This window comes from Vigna angularis, chromosome 6 (genome assembly GCF_016808095.1).
Source record: "Vigna angularis cultivar LongXiaoDou No.4 chromosome 6, ASM1680809v1, whole genome shotgun sequence".
Classification (NCBI taxonomy): Eukaryota; Viridiplantae; Streptophyta; class Magnoliopsida; order Fabales; family Fabaceae; genus Vigna; species Vigna angularis.
In genome coordinates, this window is record NC_068975.1 from 19,785,030 (window position 1) to 19,809,398 (window position 24,369).

At 36.4% G+C, this 24,369-nt stretch overlaps 3 protein-coding genes across 5 annotated transcripts; 1 reads left to right on the forward strand and 2 right to left on the reverse strand.

The window, feature by feature from the left end:
* The first annotated feature begins 347 nt into the window (after positions 1 to 347).
* Positions 348 to 1,868, forward strand: LOC108341942 (nuclear transcription factor Y subunit B-3). The gene has a single exon (XM_017579631.2). The coding sequence runs from the start codon at positions 1,159 to 1,161 to the stop codon at positions 1,717 to 1,719; it is 561 nt and encodes a 186-aa protein (XP_017435120.1). The 5' UTR covers positions 348 to 1,158; the 3' UTR covers positions 1,720 to 1,868.
* A 2,189-nt stretch (positions 1,869 to 4,057) lies between these two features.
* LOC108342886 (uncharacterized) lies at positions 4,058 to 10,992 on the reverse strand. The gene is made up of 2 exons (XM_017580778.2): positions 8,493 to 10,992; positions 4,058 to 4,458 (listed from the first exon to the last, which is right to left on the reverse strand). Exon 1 carries the CDS (start codon positions 10,806 to 10,808, stop codon positions 8,682 to 8,684), a length of 2,127 nt encoding a protein of 708 aa, XP_017436267.1. The 5' UTR covers positions 10,809 to 10,992; the 3' UTR covers positions 4,058 to 4,458; positions 8,493 to 8,681.
* A 2,063-nt stretch (positions 10,993 to 13,055) lies between these two features.
* On the reverse strand, positions 13,056 to 17,573 carry LOC108343034 (uncharacterized). Of its 3 annotated transcripts, XR_008249799.1 has the most exons (4): positions 17,416 to 17,573; positions 16,663 to 17,277; positions 14,990 to 16,608; positions 13,056 to 13,606 (listed from the first exon to the last, which is right to left on the reverse strand). XR_008249799.1 is itself a non-coding variant. In XM_052878788.1 (2 exons), the coding sequence occupies exon 2, from the start codon at positions 17,258 to 17,260 to the stop codon at positions 15,182 to 15,184; it is 2,079 nt and encodes a 692-aa protein (XP_052734748.1). In that variant the 5' UTR covers positions 17,261 to 17,277; positions 17,416 to 17,573; the 3' UTR covers positions 14,865 to 15,181. The 3 variants fall into 3 exon arrangements, 1 of the variants encoding a protein (XP_052734748.1); XR_008249798.1 differs by having other exon boundaries at positions 14,990 to 17,277; XM_052878788.1 differs by lacking the exon at positions 13,056 to 13,606 and having other exon boundaries at positions 14,865 to 17,277.
* Positions 17,574 to 24,369: the final 6,796 nt, after the last annotated feature.

A 24,369-nucleotide genomic window follows, 5' to 3' on the forward strand; every position in this document is an offset into this window, starting at 1 on the left:
TTTAAACAAAAAGTCAAAGAAAAAATGCTTTTATAACATAAATAGTAAAAATATTTCTTTGAATTATTTTCTTAAAAGTATGACATAAATTTAAATTAATTTAATATTTAATGTGTGTACATTACTTAATTAAATTTTTAAACATTTTTCTTAAAATCAGACTATAATAATAAAATAATAAAATAATGTATATTTTTTAATATATTTTAAATAAAATTTAATTTATATAAAAAATATTTAAATCTTATAATATTAAATCGCATATATATCTATATGTATAAAATGATTTTGAAATTTGAATGCAATGAGGTAGTCCAAGTCAGAACGGAGCACGTGCCCGATACCGAAACAACGGTCCAGATCATGGAGCAATCATCAAATCCAAGGGCCTGAATTCATCCATGTGAACTCACACTTATCGACTAACAACGGTCCATAATGTGCCACATGGTTTCAAGATAGAGCGTTATTAACCCTTCTGATCCAACGGACCCTGCTCATTACCTCTCAAACAAACACCTCCGTTCCGTTTTACTTTTCCCCAACCACCCGTCACCGCCGGCCACCATATCCAGCTCTTCCAATACACCCACTTCGACTTTCAAACAAAATTATACGATTCAGTGATTTCATTCCTTGAAAACTTCGTTTCAACAGTGCTTCAAATTGACGCATCGTGTCTCGGATTTGTAACTTCTCAATCATTCCGAATCGAATTTGAAATTTCGAAGGAAAATTCACTAAATCTCAGTTCCATAGTAGCTTCTACTACGAACAGTGCTTCATTTCCACGCAGAACAACCAACTCAAATCGATTCGTGACTCGGATTTTCAACTCCTAGTTCATTCCGGGAACGAATTTGAAAGTCCGGGCACCAAGTACTGAATTTCACGTGTAACAGAGTTAAACCATTTGTGGTTCGGAGTTTCAGTTCAAATCCGTTCCCAGTTGTCCTTCCAATTTCGAAGAAAACCGCGCTGACTACTTAATTTCATACACTGAACAGCGAACAGTAGTTTAGTTTCACGTGGAGCGAGTCAAAGAGATTCAAATTGAGACCAAGAACTCGTCCACGGTGAACTCCGATATTTTTCCTCTACTGATTTCGTTATTCGTTTCATCTTTCTCAGCGATTCTTCGAACCTCGCTGTTCATCGATGGCGGACTCCGACAACGACTCCGGCGGCACGCACAACGCCGGCAAGGGCAGCGAGATGTCGCCGCGGGAGCAGGACCGGTTTCTGCCGATCGCAAACGTGAGTCGCATCATGAAGAAGGCGCTTCCGGCGAACGCAAAGATCTCGAAGGACGCGAAGGAGACGGTTCAGGAGTGTGTGTCGGAATTCATCAGCTTCATCACCGGCGAGGCCTCCGACAAGTGCCAGCGCGAAAAGCGAAAGACGATCAACGGCGACGATCTTCTTTGGGCGATGACGACTCTGGGCTTCGAGGACTACGTGGAGCCTCTGAAGGTCTACCTTCAGCGCTTTAGAGAAATGGAAGGAGAGAAGACCGTGGCGGCGCGTGACAAAGACGCGCCTCCTGCTTCCAATGCTACCAACAGTGCCTACGAGAGTGGTAGTTATGGTGCTGGTGGGATCATGATGCATCAGGGACACGTGTACGGTTCTGGTGGGTTCCATCAAGTGGGTGGCAGTGTTATTAAGGGTGGGCCTGCGTATCCTGGGCCTGGTTCCAATGCGAGTCGGCCTAGATAGATTACATGAGTGCCATGTGGTCCGTTCTATTTTACTGTTGTTATTATTTTTATAATTTAAAAAAAAATAGCAAGATTCGAAGTGGTTTTTAGTGAAATTAATAATAATAATAATAATAATAATAATAATTACTATTATTATTATAATAATGCTGGATGAGTTGGTTTGTATTGTGATTATATAATAGATGATTGTATGGCCATTATGTATAGTATATGACACTCTTCTATGTTCTAATGCCAACAATCTACAACTGATTTGATTGTTGTATCTATAGAAATAGTCTTTCTTAGTACTTTTTCCTTATTGGCTATGTGCTTTTATTCAAACTCTTCGGTCTTCATAAAAAGGAAGTAATGCTATGATTCTTCTATTGGTGTTTGTTTGTTCATAAATAGCAAACTAACAACAATCTTTTTTCCCTCCCAAATTTAGTAATAATTGTGACGACCTTGTTATGAAATAAACATTAATAATATTTATATTAAATTGTAAAGAAGTATGATGGAAATAAGGTGTAATTCTCGTATTACAAACTAGTTTTGTAAAATTATATTAACTTAAATTCATTTCTTAACAAATATGTTATTAACATAGCCACAAGGAAGAAAGAAAGGAAGTATTGATAGCATGTGATTGGTATGAGAATATTTTGAGAGAGTGGAAAGAAAGACAGATGAGACTTGCTGCTATCTTTTTATCATCTAAATGTATAAACCTTTACTCTTCTAAGCACAAGCATGTGAAACTAAGATTTGTTGCTTCTTTGTTCCTTTGCCCTTTCTGTGTCTACATTGTTCAACAATAATTTTATGCATTATCCAGACGCAAGAATAAAGTCATTCTGATAATAACAAACCTTTCCCACTTCTTTCCCATCAGAATTTATTCCTCCACAGTGTATAGCAGCAAAATGCAATAAAAGAAAAAAGAAAAAGAAAATAGCATTGCAACTATCATTGATTTGAAGTTGAGGAAAGATCTTTTAATTTAAAATATAATCTTCGCTTTCACTTTACTTAACAATTATATCAGTATCTTTTATCATAAAAGACATAATGTAAAAACCTACACATAAGGCTTGGCATAAAGATTGGTTGATCATATTGTAATGCATGATGTATTAATGCATACCTGGCTTTGACGTTTGAAATTGTGTTTTTTATGAGGTTACGTTATTTTTTTCTTTATACTTTTTTCTTATCAGAGTATTTCTAGATACAAAGATAGGTATGTATCTAAAGACAACATTCTTAAAACCAAAACAAATATAACTCAGTCAACCTGGAAAAGGAAAAGTTAAATCTGGGAAACATGATAAGGGAAACAGAATAATAATACAATAAAGAGCACAGATAACCAAATCCCCATAGAATATATACCAATAAATGTATCAACTCAAAATGAATCAATTGATCAAATCAATCATCCAGGATTTCCACTATTATTTCCATGGTTTAACAGTAAAATAAAATACAGCTGATAGAATTGAAATGGTCTCTCCTAAGTACCGAAAGAATACTAAAATTTAAACATATAATAATATAATACAATACTGGGATAACTGTATTCATTGTTCATAAAAGAGTGACGCCTATTCATACAGAGACTAATAATGGTTTTCTTTTTCTGTAATCCATTTTAAACACTGGAAAGTAAATATTCAACGTTAAATCGTATTCAAATTCTTTCTATCTCTCTTCTAATATATATAAACAACACACACACATAAAATATACCCTATAAAAGGATTATTCCCAGAAATATTTATATAGCACTTCCTATAACCAGTATAATCGATACATTTTTAAGTAAATCCGGTATGGTAAAGATGCCAATATATAGCAACTCTCTTTTCAGCATTAATATTGAAATATCTATAAAAACATTATAAGTGATGTTCATCAAATAAAGAATAGGTATGAGACTTACAAGTCTAGTTTTACCAAATGATTGTATTTAATAGATGAAAGTATTGAAGGAAGTGTCAATAGCATTTCTCCATATGAATTTTTTTAACATACTATATTCATTTGAAAAGTGAAAAACCTAGCCATTTTCTGCGTATTAAAAGCATTCAAGGTAGAGACATCAGAAATCAACACAAGACCATAAAACAAAACTGGAGAAGGAGTCTACCTTCATCAGTAAAGTTAATTTCAATATATACATGAAAACATGTACAATTCCCCAGCTTTAAATGATTACAGTGATCAAAATGGTTAGCTCTCTACATCATACACAATATTTGCATACTATACCACTATGCTAAAAAATATAAGGAAAAAAACAACAAAAAAAGGTGGGGAAAAAAAGTATACAACAGTCAGCCAAGAGGTGGGGGAAAATGATACAACAGCCAGCCATGGGTAAAAAAATGATACAACAGCCAGCTAAAAGGTGGGTAAAAAATGTTACAACAGCCAGCCAATCGAAACAGCACATTATCAGCATCCTCTGCTAAATCCTAGTACATATTTCAAACAATAAGTTCTAAATAATCTACCACATTTCGGACTTCAGCAAGTTAAACCCATTACATCAACATGATGGTTTAATTAATCATGTTCTAATAACGGAAACATAAGTTCAAATCAAAAGCTAATACTTCATAGCAAAAGTTCCACTTCTCAATGTAAGAAAAGAATTGTCATGACTTGAATCCCCCACATTGAAGATGCTGATGCCATCACAACCCAGAGTTTGCATGAACAGTTTCCTTTCTCAAAACAATTGTCCCTACATCACGCAGAAGCCCATTACAATGCAAATTGTTTACAATTCAGAAGGCAATAACAGAAAGTACATAAAGGAGGTATAATTCATATAAAGTAGAAAAAAATTACATCCACAATTCAGCTAAATTAAGGACAGATAAACTCAGTTAAAAAATTTATCTTCAAAATTCAATTAAATAAGCACAGGTAAGTGCAAGACTGAGGGTATAATACATTTATCCCAGAAACAAACACATTTTAAACATTGGAATGCTGCAAACCAAAAGGTTTAGACCATAGAAATGCATATAACTTCAAAATTTATTTCAAATACTGATGTGATAATATCTAAAAATGCCTTAGAAGAAGTGAATGATGCATGATAATTTAAGATAATGGTGTCAACTTATTCTGGGGATCTTTACTTGATAGCAATTAGGCCGATGAAAAAAAAGAGGGCTTTTATCTAATATTTATTAATTTATTTATTTTTCCATAATATGATTAGGGTTTGCGTGTTAAGAATCTATTACTTACCTTATATAACCATATAGAGGTACCTGCTATGCCTTTTGCATCAAACCATTATGTACACCATATCAATCCAAGAAAATACAATTGAAAATCACCTTACTTTCTTTTCTTCATTCTCTGCCTAAACTACATATACTTTCAACTTGATATCAGAACAAATACAAGCATAGCCTAAAGCCATTATTTTTCCACCCATGTTCCAAATCAATAAAAATTCTGAACCATCAGGATTGGCGTCAGCTACACAAATTAAAAAATGTCATATCAATAACCAGTTCTTAAGATATGCAATCTACATATAACTCTTCTTTTAAACATTTTATTCATTTTTTCTAGTCCATCCTCCAACTCTAATTGAGTTTCATTTCCGTTGGCCAATCAAAAATTCTAGGCAATGATCCCCACGCTTTTCTTCCATCCATGCTACTTTCTCCTACCACAGTCGACCCTATCATTTTCACCCAAAGAGTGGGTTTCAGCTCCAACTGTCCTAACCATCATCCATGCCAATCCCAACTCATTACATTCCTGGAAGGTCAACTATTGCCCAAGCTACAAGTACTATAATCACCAAGCAAAGTTCTATCATCATATGCTTCTGTCCACATGACTGGCCGTAAAGCCCTCCATCTCTCTACCTTTATCCAATTTCGCAGAACTCATTTTACATTTACATTACTTTCTTCTTTAGTGTCCATTTGTAAAAAGCAAAAAGTTTAGCTTAAGGAGTGTTGGGAATATCTACAGAATATCTTAGGGAAGGAAATGAAGCAAAACACATTAGAATCGTGTTAGCTTGTTTTTAGGAACTTAATCTTGTTACATTTAACATATTCTTAAGAATTTTATCTTATATATAGTAAGACACTCGTTACCCACTTGCAAAGGTTTAAAAGTCAAATACTTGACTTGATTTCTGGTATAAAAAGGGGATAGGGACCGCATGCTTTGTCTTCTGTATAACCTAATTCCTATCATATAATAATATCTATATACATATACACTGTTTAGTAGTTTTTGATTTGCATATATATCCTATTAATACTACACACTATTTATGATTTTTTATTATTTAGATTATTATAGTATATAGTATATTTAATTTAGTTTTTATTAAAACAATTAGTTTATTATATCATATTTATGCTTCATTTAGTTTATTTTATTATACTGGAAATAACTCTCCCCATTATACAAGCTTAAAAGCAGCCCACATAAAAATACGATGTTGGACTCAAATCAAATTGAGGCCCATGGGCCTAACAGATGGGAAATGAGAATACTAAATTATGAAACCATAAGGACCCACCACCCATCAGCTTATGTTAGCTAACGCCAATCCCTCAAAGTAAAACAGTTTTTTGATACAACACAAATGAAAGGCCAGATGGCAAGAAATGGAGGCTATGGAGGGTTGGCGCTGTAAGTGGGCTTTGTGCATCAAAACCAGGTCAGAGTAACCTAACATGCATGCCTCGAGTAAACTGGCTATAATTTAGGATGTTTAATGATTGGTCCAAAACATATGTCCTAGGGGCTTCAATTCATAACGGGAATATTGGTTTGAAACAGCTTGTATATGAAGAAGTTAAGTCATCCGTGGGGTGACTGGGTGACCTGTTCAATCAGATAAAACCATAGCTAAAATTTTGGAGATAAAATAGTCTCCTAAACTAGAGCGATTGCTGCCACTCCAACCAACATTCCACTGCAATAGCAGCCGCTATTGATAACATAGTCGAAGACTGCTTCCTATTATTAATCTATTTAAGATATAACTGAAGTTATCTTTTTGTCCTTCCCTTCTTAAAACCATAATTCAAGTTTCAACAATACAAATCATTCAAGAGCAGCCCTAATTTCTGAACCTTTTCATACCCATATAAAATATCCTAATTCAAGTTTCAACCATACAAATCATTCAAGAGTGGATGTAATTTTTCAACCTTTTCAGACCCGTATCAAAGGTCCTATACTTCCGACTACATCTTAAACAAATATTTAAGAAAACTATACCTTAAATACCTCGGAAAAAGTTTTCAAAAATATAGTCCATTTAGGAAGTTAAGTAGTGTTCTCGGTAATTTAAAATTACCGAGAACAAATCCTAATTCAAGTTTCAACCATACAAATTATTCAAGAGTGGATGTAATTTTTCAACCTTTTCAGATCCGTATCAAAGGTACTTCCGACTATATCTTAAACAAATATTTAAGAGAACTATACCTTAAATACCTCGGAAAAAGTTTTCAAAAATATAGTCCATTTAGGAAGTTAAGTAGTGTTCTCGGTAAATTAGAGGGGAAACCTCGATTAAGTGAACATGAAAAACCACGTAATTACGGACCATTTGAAGCTTGTTTATATATTTTATGTTAGTCCCAAAATCATAATTTCTTCAACTAAAACTATGCAACCAAGTAGTCATAATACATGGAACCATATAAAGACATCTCATTCTGAATATAGAACTTTAATATTATATAACTGCTTATTCAAGTGTAGATACCCTACTTATTAGAACAAAAATGTTCATAGGGTTATGCTACCAATAAAAAAATGTAGGGGGGAGGGGAAATAATAACTGGACTGGATGGTACAACCGAGGAAACTATTTACTAGTATGCACATATAGAAGATAGAAAATCAGATTGGACAATAAACATGGCAAAACCCTGATTATAAACTCCTTTAGTTTGCATAATTAGTTCAACAAGATAAAAAATACCAAATGAATAATCAACAAGTGCATAGTGAGTAGCAGACAACATATAGATTTCAATTCCACCCAGAATCCGTAGTCAACAACCAGCTGGTCCAAACGCAAGGAGTTATGAGACGAATAGAGCCTCATACGAGGGATCACAGATGGGAAAAAGACCCAAATTCATTTGGTGGAACTCAGGCAGAACTTAAGGCAAGGATGCTTACTAGAATAAAGAAATGCATACTTGACAATACCAGTAAGGAAATTTTAAGTTCAAAAATAAATTGTAATCAAGATACATAGAGACATTATTACTAGGTAAGAAGGGACAACGAGTTCTCTAGAAGAAACCACAATGCAGAATGAAAAGAAAAGAAAATCACATAGTAAACCCCAAAATAAATGTCAGAAGTAAGGAAATGAAAACTCCCAAACTCTCTATAAACATAAGAACACAAGCATAATACAAAAACAAAATAAATAAAATGATATTTAAAATTATGGATTTCTAACAAAAATCTCAAGTTACATATCCATAGGCTTCTCTTTTGTTGGATATAGTTTAGTTATACTATTTCATAAGCTCTTACTTCTCTGTTCAGTAATCTTCTCTAGATTGCTTTCATGTCATCTATAGTAAAATCTAAATCACAGCTTACAATTAGTTCAACATCAACGGAGAGTTCATGACAACAAACAAGTAATCCAGAGGAATCTAAAACCATACATCACAATGAACATATCATGCAGTAAGATCATATCACAAATCAAGATCTAACAACAAAAAAAGATAAAAATTGAAGTCTTAAACTAACCTTTCTCAACAAAGAAAGAAACCATGCTCCTAACAAGAAGCGATCAGAACAAGTGATTGAAACAAAACAGCTGCTCAGCAACTTCTGGACCCAGGAGAATTCAAGCATAGGGCAAATCCTTACTTTTCAGATACTTTTTTCCCCTCACTCATTGGAAACCATTCGTAGAAATAACAAGCAGCATGAAAGTTATTCAGAAGTAAGCCGTCTCCTCTTCCCATAATCAGCATCTCTCGGCCTAGAGTGGTGTTCCTCCTCTTGTGATAACCGTGATTTGCTGTGTGTCCTTGATGACCGTCCCCTTTCCCACTCGTCATCATGCTCTCCTTCCCCATCTCTGTACCTATGATGATCTGCATACCTGTCCCTATCTTCTCTGTGTCTGTCACGCTCACGGTGATCCCTTTCCCGGTCGCGGTCACGATCTCGAGAACGTTCACGATCACGGTCACGAGACCTTTCCCTGTCACGATCACGGGACCGTTCTCTGCCAGTTTCTCTATCATCGCGATGTCTTCTTTCAGACCACTCAGGATCATGGCCCATATCTTTCTCTCTAGGTGCATCTCTCTCATATCCTTGATCTCTATCATCCCTATACCTTCTCTCAGAAGAACCAGACCAGTCTCTTTCTGAACCTCTATCTTTCTCCCTCATAGGCCACCCAGCTCTATCATGACTCACTTCACCATACTGATGGTCAGATGCAGCTTCCTCCCCATAACTTGACTCTCCAGCCTTCCCACCACCAGGTTCTTCCCCACCCCATCCACCCATATTTGGATCTGACCACATTCCCATATTAGGACCATCCATGCCTGATGTAGGCATCATCCCCATACCATTAACTGGCATCCCTCTTCCAAAGAATGCAGGATTAACATGAGGTGCCACTCCAGGCAAACCAACACCTCCAACACCAGGGAATGATGGTAAGATCCCAGAAAAAGGAGGCGTCGGAGCACCAGGAAAGCCACCGTAGCTACCCATTCTACCCATTGGACCACCAAAAGCAGGATCAAAACCCTGACTCATCATTGACTGAGGATGCAACAGTGGAGGGGTACCACCAATACCCTGTCCAAATCCATTTCCACCATGTCCCATTATACCTCTACCACCCATCCCACCACCCCTATTCCTCATCGGATTCACGGGCCCCCTATTCCCCATACCAGGATTGTTCCCTCTTCCCCAATTACCTCCTCTCCCATAACCTCTATTCCCGTCTCCTCCTTGGTAATTACCACCTGTAGAAATATTACCCCCACCAGGCTTAGCCCCTGAATCAGAAGGCCCCCTCCTTCCCTGTTGTGTAACTGCAGATGGGTTCATCTGCTGATTCCTGTTTATCTGTGCCTCCCCCATTTTCTTAACTGTAAAAGGAGATGCAAACGCAACAACGCATGGTCTCCCGTTAAAAACATGACCATTCATTCCCTCCTTGCAATTTGTTGCAGCAGAAGGGTCAAAAAATTCAACTTGACAATACCCCTTTGACTTTCCACTAGCCTTCTCATCGAAAAACTTCACCTCCTTAACAGGCCCATACTTACTAAGCTCAGTTTCCAGTTCGGCATCAGTGGTCCACCAATGCAAATCACCGACAAACAATATAGTACCACCAGAACCAGCACCACCACCACCACCTCCAACTCCTCCAGTATTAACACTATTAACAGCACCCACACTGTTCCCAACACCATTCCCACCAACCCTATTAGCAGTCCCTCCTCCTCCACCACCACCAACACTACCACCACCTTGACCTTGTCTCACCATACCTTCATTTCCCACACTCGCAACAACTCCAGCATGTGGTTGTTGTCCAATCCCCTGCACTGCAGCACCATCATTACCACCCTGCTCTTCAATTTCACTCAATTTATCAGATTGGTGCCCTAATTCAACCCTAATTCCACCTTTGGCACCGACATCGTTCGCTCTAAACCCTTGATTCTGAAAACCATCAACTCTCCCAGAAGCCCTAGATTCCGCAACTCCGCTTCCACCTGCGCCGACTCCCTCTCCACCGCCACCGACACCTGGAATCGAAACCCCAGCGGCATCCGGAACAGGCAGCGGAGGCAGTGGCTTCTTATCCTCGACATCATCATTTCGGAACCCGGAATCATCGTTTTTGCGCAAAGATTGAAGGAACCCTTCGCCGACGTTGACATCGTTATATAGATCTTCATAATCGTCATCTTCCTCGGCCAAGAAACCATCGTCAGCGACAGCAGATATAGCTTCGTTACGGTGGAACTGATCCATGGGATCGGCGGTCTCACCGTAGCCTCCTTCGCCTTCGTCCATTATGGGGTCTCTTCTCTTCTTGAAATTAGGGTTTGCAGTGAAGAGTGAGACAAAAATTGGAGTACAAGCATGTGGGGATGAAAACGCAGCGTAGCAAAGATGAGAGAGTATGAGATTTGTTTTATGAACTAATATGAAGTCTAATCACAATCTAGAGAATGCTCGTATTTCATCTCACCAAATCTTCTTTAAAGACATACCTAACATTTCATATTTACACACATCAACCACTTACTATCACTTCAAAATATATCATTATCATGTCAAATATATTTCATACGTAATTATACCATATATCACAACATTTCTTTTCTTTTTTTTTAATTTTAGATTAATTAATTCGTTTAACCTTCAAATTCAAATAATATAAATAACTTGCTGCTGGATATAAAGATAGAAATATCAATTGCTCAAATATTAACAACATATTTTCATTAATACATATTTAGGAAGATGACTCATGCGACTAACTTTCACGTTTTCCAATCTTTGTCAATTTTTTTAAGATTTAGCTATTATTTGCTTTATTCATTTTCTATTTTTCCTTCCATTTTACACACCAAGTTTGGAATGTTTGGTTGCAATTTCTCTAAATAGGAGATGAGTCATTATATAAGAAGAGAAAGATGATAACCGGTTTTTGTGTTTTACAAAAGAGAGGGTTAAATTCCTAATTAATAATTAATGTTACAAAAACATAATTATTAACTAAATTTTAGGTTATTTAGAAACTTGTCATCTCTTCTCTTCTCACCATATAAAATATTAAGATAAAGTGGTGTATCAAATAAAATAATAAGAATATTAATGTAATTGCATAAAAATATTTAAATTTGTAAAATTGTCGTCTCTTGTTTGAAAGAAAAAATTCTAAACTTTTAAAAAAATTAAAATATACTAAATTTAATTAATTTTCTTTATTTTTATCTAGATAAATACTTAATTACTAAAACATAAAAATTATCACAAAACAATATCAATTATGTTGATAAAAAATAGATATTATAGATATTGATTCTGGTTTTATGAACTGATGGTTAATGTTTATTTTTATATTACATACCATTGCTCGACTATGTACAAACTAATCAAATCAGAAGCTAATTTAATTAAACAAATGACCATGTATAGAAGTTAGGCATTACAACTAATTGAATGGTGGATGGATGAAAACTGTACTTAGCTTAACTTAAACATTCGGTGTATTGTGGGAGGAGCGAAGTTAAGTTACTTGCTCCATGTTTCTTTTGTATACAAGTTTATCTATATATAATGGTTGGTATGAATCTCAAAAAGGACATCCTTTGTTGTTAAACTTGAAAATTACCACAATCACTCCCGAAAGCATTTATAAAATAGAAGAGTACTAATGGAATTCAACAGGCAATCTCTTTCAAAATAGTCAAATGATCTCTTACAGTATTTCTATCCACTACTCACAAAACATCACAATCACACAATCATGAGGAAAATACATCATATAAGAGACATAATAAGAACAAATGGTATGACAAGCAGATGCATGAACAGGAAACTTTTTATCGGTTCCCAGAGACAGGAAGTTTATATTTTTGAAGTATAACAGGCATGAAAAAAGACAAAACAACAAAAATAAAATGTCCTTTTTTTCTGCACACAATTCTAAAGAATAGGAAGTAAAGAGAAATGATGAAAAGAAAAGGCAATCTGGTGTAAGGTTTAACTAAGTAAAAGATTGTGTATATATCTTCAAATAAATATAATATAACCCTAGGAAACACATCACATGTATATTAGAAAGACTAGACATAACTACTTAATTCTGGCCATCTCATACCTGAAATGATTTTTCAGATACATCATTTTTTCTTTTGGTTTCTATAAGAAGTTTAACCAGCACAACTTTTGAAGTAAAAATGATATAGGAGATAGAAGCCAATATATATAATGCAAGTGTTAACAACACTCCTTTCAACACTCCTTTCAACACTCTTATTGATCAATTTAGTAAAAATTACAATATCATAAATTAAATTTATTATGGGTGGACTAGACTCAAAATTTTGTAATTTTCAAAAAATTAAACTCAATAATAAAACATGCTAGAAAAAAATATATTTAAGTGTGCTGCTATAATTTTTATAGATATATACAGTTGTTATAATAAATTTTATCTTAAAAAAAAGGCAAAGTCCAGACATCATCTTGTTATCCTTCCGTTGTCAACTGTTAGATTCCATTAGACCATATACAAATAAGACAGGACTATAAAACAAGACTGGAGGTGTATTCACCTTTATCATTGAAGTTAATATCAATATGTACACCAAAGCATGTACAATTCTCCTGCTTTGAATGATTACAGCGATCAAATGGTTAGCTCTCTACATCATACACAATATTTGTATTCTACACAGCTATGCTAAAAAGTGAGGAAGAAAACAACAAAAAAGAAGTAGAAAAAAAAATACAACAGCCAGCCAAAAGATGAAAAAAAGAATGATACAACAGCCAGCCAATAAGAAAGGGCACATTATCAACATCCTCTGCTAAATCCTAAAGTACACATTTCAAACAATAAGTTCTAAATAATCTGCCACATTTCAGACTTCAGGAAGATAAACCCATTACATCAACATCGATGGTTTAAGTAATCATGTGCTAATAACTGAAACAAATTCAAATCAAAAGCTAATACTTCATAGCAAAAGTTCCCCTTCTGAATGTAAGAAAAGGTCATGACTCGAATCTTCAACATTGAAGCCGCCTGATACAGCCCAGACTTTGAATGAACAGATTTCTTTCTCAAAACAGTTGTCCTACACAACACAAAGCCAGAACATCGATAATTGTTGTCAATCTGGAAGGTATTAGACAGAAAGTAGTGCAATTACAGATTATCTGAAGCTTCAGTGTCTATACATTATATACTCATCCCAAAATCATAGTTTCTTCCACAAAAAATGTGTAGCTGTAATTTATGAAACCACATATAAATGCATCCACTCCTCCTGACTATAGAACTTTGATGTAACCACATATTCAGATCCTGACACAATAGTAATTAGAACCTAATCTTAATACAGCTATTCTAGCAACAAAAGGAAAGTGGGGGGAGGGATAATATCTTCACCAAACATCCCATGAAATTAGTTAATAACGTATATACACACAAACTACAAAACCAGAATGCCATATATAAATAGCTGACTCAGATTATACAAACTTATAAAGTGTGCATAATTAGACTAATAAAAAAATAAATAATCATAATTCATGACAAACAAGTGTTTAGCAGAAAACATATATTTTCATTTCATCCAGCATCTATATTCAAACATTCACCTGGTCCAACTGCAGAGGCACAAAAACAATATACCATCACACTGGGCATAACGAAGAAGGAAAATATAAGAACCAAATGCATTTGGCAGGAACTTAGACAAATTTTAAGCAGGGATGTTACGAGAATTAACAAATGCACATATGAACAAAAGAAAAACTACAATGAAACATTAAAAAGACTACGGAACAAAGAAAATTTAAAATTCAAATATAAAAATATTTATTCAGATAGATATATAAATTTTATTAGATAAAGCAAAAATACAAAAGTGGACAAAGTATTCTCCAAAGGAAACCACAAAGCAGAAGAAAAAGAAAACTCCTTAAATAGAAAACCACATAAACAAATGTGTCCAAATGGGTGAAGTCAAATAAAGAAAAGGAGTCCAACACACTACCGAAAACCCACAAAGCATAAAATTGATACAAAAAATATTATCTAAATGTTTAAAATTAATAATTTATCATTAAAGGTAAGTTACATATCATAATGCTTCTCAACTGTCGGCTATAGCTTTCAATATGTTATATATTCCAAAAAAAATAAGCTAAAAACTATAAACTATTATAAATCCTGAGTACAAAGTTACAATATTTTAAAGCCTGCAGAAATCCACAAGCTAAAAATTCTGAACAATCAACCCTAGTCTTCCGCAGATCATTGTAATGTCATACATGGTAAAAACTGAATCACAGCTTACAATTAGTTCTACATCAATAGACATGAAAACAAGAGTAAAAAGCACAGGAATCTATGGTTATAAGTCACAGCGAACATGGCAGGCAGTAAGCTCATGCCATACCATAAAACAAAATCCAACAACAAAGAAGGCTAAGAATTGCAGTTTTTAACTAACCTTTCTCACAAAAAGGAAGAACCCTGCTCCAACCAAGGAGCAATTATAACAAGTGATTGAAATAAAACAGCTATTCAACAACTTCCAGGCCCCAGAGAATTCAAGCAAATGACAAAATCCAGACTACTCGATTACTTTGTTTTCTTCTTCAGTGGAATGCCTTCGAGGAAACAACAAGCACGGTATATAAAGTTATTCAGAAGTAAGCCTTCGCCTCTTCCCATAATCAGCATCTCTTGGCCTTGAATGGTGCTCTTCCTCTTGTGATAACCGCGACTTGCTGTGAGTCCTTGATGATCGTCCCCTATCCCACTCATCATCATGCTCTGCCTCCCGGTCTCTGTACCTATGATGGTCTGCATACCGGTCCCTATCTTCCCGGTGTCTGTCACGTTCACGATGATCCCTTTCACGGTCACGCGATCGTTCACGATCACGGTCACGTGACCGTTCTCGGCCAGTTTCTCTATCATCACGATGCCTTCTTTCAGACCACTCAGGATCATGGCCCATATCTTTCTCTCTAGGTGCATCTCTCTCATATCCTTGATCTCTATCATCCCTATACCTTCTCTCAGAAGAACCAGACCAGTCTCTTTCTGAACCTCTATCTTTCTCCCTCATAGGCCACCCAGCTCTATCATGACTCACTTCACCATACTGATGGTCAGATGCAGCTTCCTCCCCATAACTTGACTCTCCAGCCTTCCCACCACCAGGCTCTTCCCCACCCCATCCACCCATATTTGGATCTGACCACATCCCCATATTAGGACCATCCATGCCTGATGTAGGCATCATCCCCATACCGTTAACTGGCATCCCCCTTCCAAAGAATGCAGGATTAACATGAGGTGCCACTCCAGGCAAACCAACACCTCCAACACCAGGGAATGATGGTAAGATCCCAGAAAATGGAGGCGTTGGAGCACCAGGAAAGCCTCCATAGCTACCCATTCTACCCATGGGACCACCAAAAGCAGGATCAAAACCCTGACCCATCATTGACTGAGGATGCAACAGTGGAGGGGTACCACCAATACCCTGTCCAAAACCATTTCCACCATGACCCATTATACCTCTACCACCCATCCCACCACCCCTATTCCTCATTTGATTCACGGGTCCCCTATTCCCCATACCAGGATTGTTCCCTCTTCCCCAGTTACCTCCTCTCCCATAACCTCTATTCCCGTCTCCCCCTTGGTAATTACCACCTGTAGAAATATTACCCCCACCAGGCTTAGCCCCTGAATCAGAAGGCCCCCTCCTTCCCTGTTGTGTAACTGTAGATGGGTTCATCTGCTGATTCCTGTTTATCTGAGCCTCCCCCATTTTCTTAACTGTAAAAGGTGATGCAAAAGCAACAACACATGGTCTCCCATTAAAAACATGACCATTCATTCCCTCCTTGCAATTTGTGGAAGCAGAAGGGTCAAAAAACTCAACTTGGCAATAGCCCTTTGACTTCCCGCTAGCCTTCTCATCGAAAAACTTCACCTCCTTGACAGGCCCATACTTACTAAGCTCAGTTTCCAGCTCAGCATCAGTAGTCCACCAATGCAAATCACCAACAAACAATATAGTACCACCGGAAGCACCACTACCACCGCCAACACCTCCAACTCCTCCGGTACTAACACTATTAACAGCGGTCACACTGTTCCCAACACCATTTCCACCAACCCTATTAGCACTTCCCCCTCCTCCCCCACCTTGACCTTGTCTCACTAAACCCTCATTTCCCACACTCCCAACAACCCCGCCATGTGACTGCTGCTCAATCCCCGGAAGTGCAGCCCCGTCATTACCACCCTGTTCCTCAATATCAGATTTTACAGTTTGGTGCCCCAATTCAACCCTGATCCCACCTTTGGCACCCACCTCGTTCCCTCTAAACCCTTGATTCTGAAATCCATCAACTCTCCCCGAAACCCTAGACTCGACAATCCCACTTCCGCCACCTCCGACACCTTCTCCCCCGTCACCGTCACCGGCACCCGAAATCGAAACCCCGGGAGCATCAGGAACTTGAGGGGGCGGCGGGGGCTTCTTGACCTCAACATCATCGTTTCGGAACCCCGAATCCTCGTTTTTGCGCAAAGATTGAAGGACACCCTCTCCAATGTTGACATCGTTGTAAAGATCTTCATAATCATCATCTTCCTCTGCCATGAAACCATCGTCGGCGACGGCGGATATAGCTTCGTTACGGTGAAACTGATCCATGGGATCGCCGCTCTCACCGTACCCTCCCTCGCCCTCATCCATTGCCGGGGTTTCTCCCCCTTATTAACCAAAAATTAAATTAAAAAAAATACACGATTTTTATTTTAGGGTTTTCATGGACGAGTGAGATCAGGAACGAAGAAACAGATGGGATGAAAACGCAGCTTATAGAAGGGAAACAGAGTGAGAGATCTTACCAGGGCATGTGGTTTTGTGCAGAAGAAGAAAACAGGACACAAACCCTAATATGGGAACTTCTCAACTAATCCAATCCTTTTGTTATGTTTTTGATTGCTCTGTGTGAGTGAGTGCACTTTTACCTGAAATTCTGAATTTTCTCATATTTGTAACTTGAATACTACTATGTAAGAAGGATTGTTTTCAATAATGATGCAAATTTTGTGTGATCAAATAAATAGAAGGTAATTAAAATGTTTTTATTTCAAGATTTTGTATTTGTTTTAATAGATTTAAAAGCAACTTTATTTTGAAAAGATTTATGCTGTACTTAGTGTTATTAATGCAAATTTATGTAATAAATAAAAATATAAAAGAATAACTCTTTTATCTCACAAGCATAGATGAAGAGAAGATGCATTTTCTTCCAAATATATGCTATGTAATCTATAGCATATTTTACATATCAATTAAGATGGAAAGGAAGAGCAGATGACACAAGCTTACATTTGTATGCAACCATTTTAAACTTAAATTTAATAATATATATTGAAAGGCACACAATTTTTTTTCAAAAACTATTGATCTTAAATTCACTCATATTAATATAATATTATTAGAATCAACAATTAATAATATCTATTTTAAAACTTAGAAACATAAAATTATTAGATATATAGAAACAATTACAATTAAATTTTGTCACGTCCGTAAATATTTGTGAATAATTTAAACAAACCAAAACATTTTTTAAATATAAGAGAATATCGATTAAGCCATGTGATTTCACTCAAATGATATTTTCGAATGAAATAGAGGTTGTTTTTGAAATTTTTGTCTTATTTTAATGAATATTTATTACTTAAGGAATAAAATTAATCACTTGATCAATTCTCTATCTTTTACGCTGTGTTTGTTTGAAGGGAAATGACTGTTCATGGTGATTGGCGACGATAGATTTGAAAAACGAGCGTTGTTCTCTTGTGATGATTTGCGATAATGGAACAACGATGATTTGCGAGATAGCACTGTTGAAGTTGTCTCGCTAATTTGCAAGGACTTGCGCTGATTTAGTACACAAAGACTCATATGCCCTGTACGGATATTAAAGAGGAAGACAATCGTTAATGGAGGACTAAGAACGTTGTTGATGATGATGAGGGAGTGGATGAAGATGACCAAACGTGGAAGTAGCAGGGTTGAAGAAGTGATGTTCATGGCTAGGTATTCGGTTCGAAGAAGAGGGTATCCGGTTCGAAGAAGAGGGTATCCGATTTGAGTTTTTGGAAGGAGTTTGACGTATTCGGTTACAAGGTTGGCGTATCCGGTTACACGTTCTAGAACAACTTCCATGGGAGGCGTATTCGGTTACACATCCCGTATCCGGTTACAGCTTGTCCAAGAAGTTCCAAGCGAATACACAGTCTGCTATCCGATTCCAGCTTGTCCAACAACAGTCCGGTATCCGGTTCCAGGCAAGGCGTGCGCGTGTTTAATCGGTTATTCTGCTTCCACGTTGGTTGGTCCTCCTCCTCCGAATTCTTGTCGCTGGCGGGGGGTCGCGGCATACGATGTTTGGGGCTGTTGGGACTAGGATGCGGTCGGTTGAGCAGTACGAGGTGGGGAGGGACAGGTGGGTGGCGATGGATCCGCTGCCCGGGTTTCGGGTTGGGTGTGTGGGGTTTGTTGGCGGGGAGGGGAGGGAGTTCTGGGTGGTGGGAGGGTACGGCGTGTCGCAGACCATATCCAGGGTTTTTCCGGTGGATGAGTATTATAAGGATGCAGTGGTGATGGAAGTTGAGGGTGGGGGTGGCGGGAGGTTGGGGATGTGTGGGGGGATGGGGAGAGAGTGAGAGTTGGGAAGATACTGGTGGTGGATGCTGATGGATGTCCCACCCTTTTCATGCTTGATGGGAACGAGATTTTGAGACCCCTAAATTGGACCGTGTTGCATCGTTTAACTGGAAGTTTTTATTAGATGCTCTGTTATATCATTATAAACATGTAAATTCTAATATGATGGTTAATGTAAATTCCATCGTGATTCAATTATGAGTCTTTTCTAGCTGATTTTCGAGAATAGATCTGCATCATGTTGAGCATATTGGTCATGTGGCGAATTGCAACCTTAATACTAGTTGCTTATGGACATATGATATACATATTTATCCAAAGGTTCAATGAAGAGAAGTTTTTTATTGGTGCTTCTGTTATCAACAACGAAGATTCGTGTGTGTTGATTGCAAATTAATGCAGAAATTGATGTTGTAATAGATGTTGTTTGCAAATTACTTCTAAGCATTATAAATTTTTTACTAAATTCTTTTTACTTCTAAAAATTGTAATTTTCTTAATAAATTCATTTTACTAAATTATAATTTTTTACTTTTAAAAAATTAATTTTAATTATTATTTTTAACTTTTTACTCTTTATAAACATTTTTACAATTAAATATAGGGTTAAATATGTTTTTCGTCCCTTAAGTATCACACGATTTTGGGTTTAGTCCCTACTCGAAACTTTAATGGTTTTTAGTCCTTGTAGTTTTAAAACTCTTACTATTAGTCCTTAAAATTGGATGGCGTTAACTTTTAGTAGATGTGGCAAACGGCAGGGCCACGTCTTATGTCAGCTTGCCTCTTCACTCTCTGCCACGTTGCTTGTGCTTGAGAACTTCGTTTGTCTTCTCCGGCAGAGCCTAGCCTCCATCGGACCAGCCGCCGTGCTGGACCTTTCACTCAGTCCAAGGCGTTGTCAGTGACACCAATCGCCATCGGGACCATTGTTGGCTGCGGCGTTGATTTCTCCCTCCTTGCCTTTTCTCTGCACGCGAGAAAGAAGCTCTCTCGTTCCTTCGCCAATCACCGCCTGAGAGAGTCCAGTCTCCGCAAAATCTAGGTCTCGTGAGCACATTTCTGTTGTCTATAAGTTTGTCCCCCTGTGCACCCACTTGAAGATAACAAATAGGATGAGAAAACATTTCCCAACTGTTTCTGTTTTTTTAAACGATTTTGAAACAATTTTCATAACATGCCCTTAATGTTTCCTTGTTCTGTTTTCTATTATTTAGGAACTAAATTTGTTGACAACTCTTCTTGGATTTTTATTGTCAGCTTCTAGTATGCTTTAGAAGACAATGTCAATGCATATTTTTTATAAGTTTGTGCTATTCATGCTAAGTAAAAAAGAGTGCAATTGCTACATTTCTGTATGTTGTTACCAAAGTAATTCACTCTTTTGAAACTAAACACAATTTATGATTTGATTTAAGGTTTAATGCTCATTCATTTTCAGTCCATATTTCCTTATGTATATATGGGTTAGAGGTGTATCATCCTGTTTTAATGCATTAAGGTGCATTCATGTTGCAACTTGCGTGTATTTAAATATGATTCTGGATTGAATACTGTGTCCATGATTTCTTATGTTTATACTTGGGAAAGGGGGAATGCATATTCAAATTGTCTGGCACTTGCATTTTTGTTACCGCCCTTGCACAATTCCCAAGCTCATATTTTACTTGTTTCTTCTTTCTGCATTGAATTTATAATTTTGATACAAGTTCGGAGTCTTGGTTTTTATTGTTGTAGGATATTGAAACATAGGTTAAAAAAGCTGCCAAAGATTTTATTCTCAGTGTTGCCAACTAACATTTGTTCATCTGTAGGTGTAAGTTCCATTTCTGGATTCTTTGCAGCAGCTTGCAGTTTGCCATTTGACTATGTGAAGACCCAGTTAGCGGCAAGTATTTTTCAGACAGTAATGTTGCCCAACCAACCTCACTTGGGACTGATGCTGATTTGGCCAAGAAACTTTGGGATTTCAGCTTGAAATTGACGAAGTAAAAAACCCAGGTATTATTTGTCAATGGAACGTGAGGCTGGGCTCTCTCAGGCGGTTATTGACGGAGGAACAAGAGAGCTTCTCTCGCGCGCGGAGAAAAGGCAAGAAGGAAAAAATCGACACCACGGCCGGCAATGGTCCCGGTGGCGATTGGTGTCGCCGGCGACACCTTGGACTGAGCAGAAGGTCCGGCACGGCGGCTGGTCCGATGGAGGCTAGGCTCTGCCAGAGAAGACGAACGAAGTTCTCAAGCACAAGCAACGTGACAGAGAGTGAACAGGCAAGCTGGCATAAGACGTGGCCCTGTCGTTTGCCACATCTACTAAAAGTTAACGCCGTCCAATTTTAAGGACTAATAGTAAGAGTTTTAAAACTACGAGGACTAAAAACCATCAAAGTTTCGAGTAGGGACTAAACCCAAAATCGTGTGATACTTAAGGGATGAAAAACATATTTAACCCTTAAATATAACATTAACAAATAACATTTTATATTACTAGGGGCATTTTGGTAATCTTAAATTTCTACCAATTAAACAATTTTTTTAAATCTCTCACATCAATCAAATCCTACATTAATTCTCACAAACTTTACTTCCAAATCTACTCTCAATTACCCACAAATCCACTCAAAAAAATAACAAAAATATTACCCTCAAATCCACTCAAATCCATTCAAATCATCTCCCCCAAATCACCTCAAAAGAACAAAACCTTAGAGAATAAATCTAGAGTTAAAAATCTTTTTCTTAACATAGATCTCGCTTAAATAATATAAACCTAACATTTTTTAAACTTATTAAAAAAATCATTAAATATCCATTGTACCTTCAAAACCAATATATCCTTTAATTAATAGATTTAAAATCATAAACTATACTAAAAAAATATTATCAGTTCAAAATATCTCATAATAGACCAATTTTATCAAACTATACTACTGAAAAATAAAATGTTAAACTACTTCCATAGTCTTTATTTATATTGGTTTTTTTTAGTTAGATCCTTTGGTTTTCCCAATTTAGTCCTTAAAAATAAAAAATTGACTAAATTAGGTTTTTGATGACCTGGTACAAACGTGGTAAGTTTTCTATATGTGACATTTACAGAGAGTTGTATACATGGAATTTGATAATATTTAACATTTTAAAAATTGGATTTGTTGGTTGATTTTTCAACCACAATCAACAATCACGACCATCATCGTCAACATCACGGTCAGACCTTCTTCAACCACAGTCTGCAATTAGTACTTACATCATCCCAACACAACATCATACCACTTAAACCAGAATATCAAACCTCAACTCCTTCCACCACCATCATGTTCTTTCTCACGGCCCAACCTATAAAGCCACCCACGAGCGGCAGATTCCCCCAAATTCATAGAAAACCAATCGCAAATCCCTAACCTATAAAGAAACTCAGATGAACAACCCCAAACACAAGATCAAAACCCAAAAACATTACAATCTCAAAGGTTTTCTTCTTCAAGGCTCATTCCCAACATTGACGTGTTGTCACCGTCTCCTTCCGCCATCGTGGCGTGGTGCTTTGAAGGAAGAAAGCTCTCGCGACTCCCACCGCCCAGGTACGTCCATGCTCAAATCACCGTCGACGCCACCGCTGTAGCCCCTCATCACGCCGCGAGGAAGGGGTTCGTGCCCTAGCCACCGAAAAACTTATCTCCTACATGCAAAACCCCCCACCAGAACCACGAAGGAGAAGAAAAGAAGAAAGTTGTCCCTCCTTAGGAGGTTGTCCAGAACACTGTCTGAGTTGTGCCTCCGTAGAGCTGTCGCTTCCCGCCACCACTAGGACGTTGCTTTTGTTTGGGATGTAGAACATTTGCTTTCCAACTCTCGTTCCCCAACTTAAGTTTTGGTTTTCTTAAAAGAGAAATTTCCCAATTTGGGATTAATTAGGGTTTAGTCAGATTTAATTTCTTTGACCTAGGAATCTATAACTCGGGAGAGGATTGAAGCTCTTGTTGATGTGCTGACTGTTGGGCCTCAGGTAGTGTTGGAAAAAGCTGGTTTTCGTTGGGTTGATTTTGATAAACCCTAATTTGGAATTTGGTGGTGCTTAATTTCATATTTCAAAAAAAATTTGGGTTTTATGAACCCTAATTTCATTATGAAACCTAAGCATCAATCGATAGGGTTGAAGATGATGAAATGTAAAGTTGAAGATGATGAACCTTAATTTAGGTTTCAATTATCAAAAAATCGAATTTTTAAATGTATAATGTAATGAAATTCCACGTAAGAACATGTGCTAATGCCAGGTACAAAAAACTTTCCATATCAAGGTGTCAGGTCATAAAAAACTTAACCCTGATAAGCCAATTTAATGGTAGGAACCAATTGAGTCAATTTTTCACTTTTAATGACTAAATTGGGGAAACCAATAATACATGTTGGAAAAAACCAACATAGGACTGAAGAAGTGATTTAACCAAAATAAAATTATGTTAATGAATTGAAATATTCTTTTTTTTATCAACTCCAAAATTACACTAAAATCTCACTTTTACTTAAAACAAAACCAACATCACTCACTCATATGTCTTGTAATAAAATAAATATTATAAAATTATTCTCACTGTTCAAATTTTTACTATAAAAAATAATTAGAATCAAAAAAGAACAAACCATATTAAATGTTTACTTTTACAAATTTATATAAACCATATTAAAAATTTATACAAATTGATATTTTTTTATTAGAAAAATAAAAAAATTACGAACTAACATATCACACATTTTTATTTATACAGTACTAAAGAAAATAACTTAGTTGCATTAAAGATTTTAAAACAAAAATTAAATTGAGACAAATAAAAATAAAGAAACTCATTTAAGTTTCTCCTACAAAATAAAACAATAAATGAAATATTTAACCTAAATAATATGAATGAGTAAATTATAAGAGTTAACATTTCAATAATAAATATTTTTGTGAGGGTGTTCTACACAAAAATTGTCTCATTACTTCCTTAACAATTTATAAAAAGTTTCTAGAGTTAAATATTTAGATTTGAAATACATCATACTAGTAATTCACTTAACAAAAACAAATTTAAAGACAAGATTTTGGAAAATGTACATACCATCATTTCATTTGGAAAG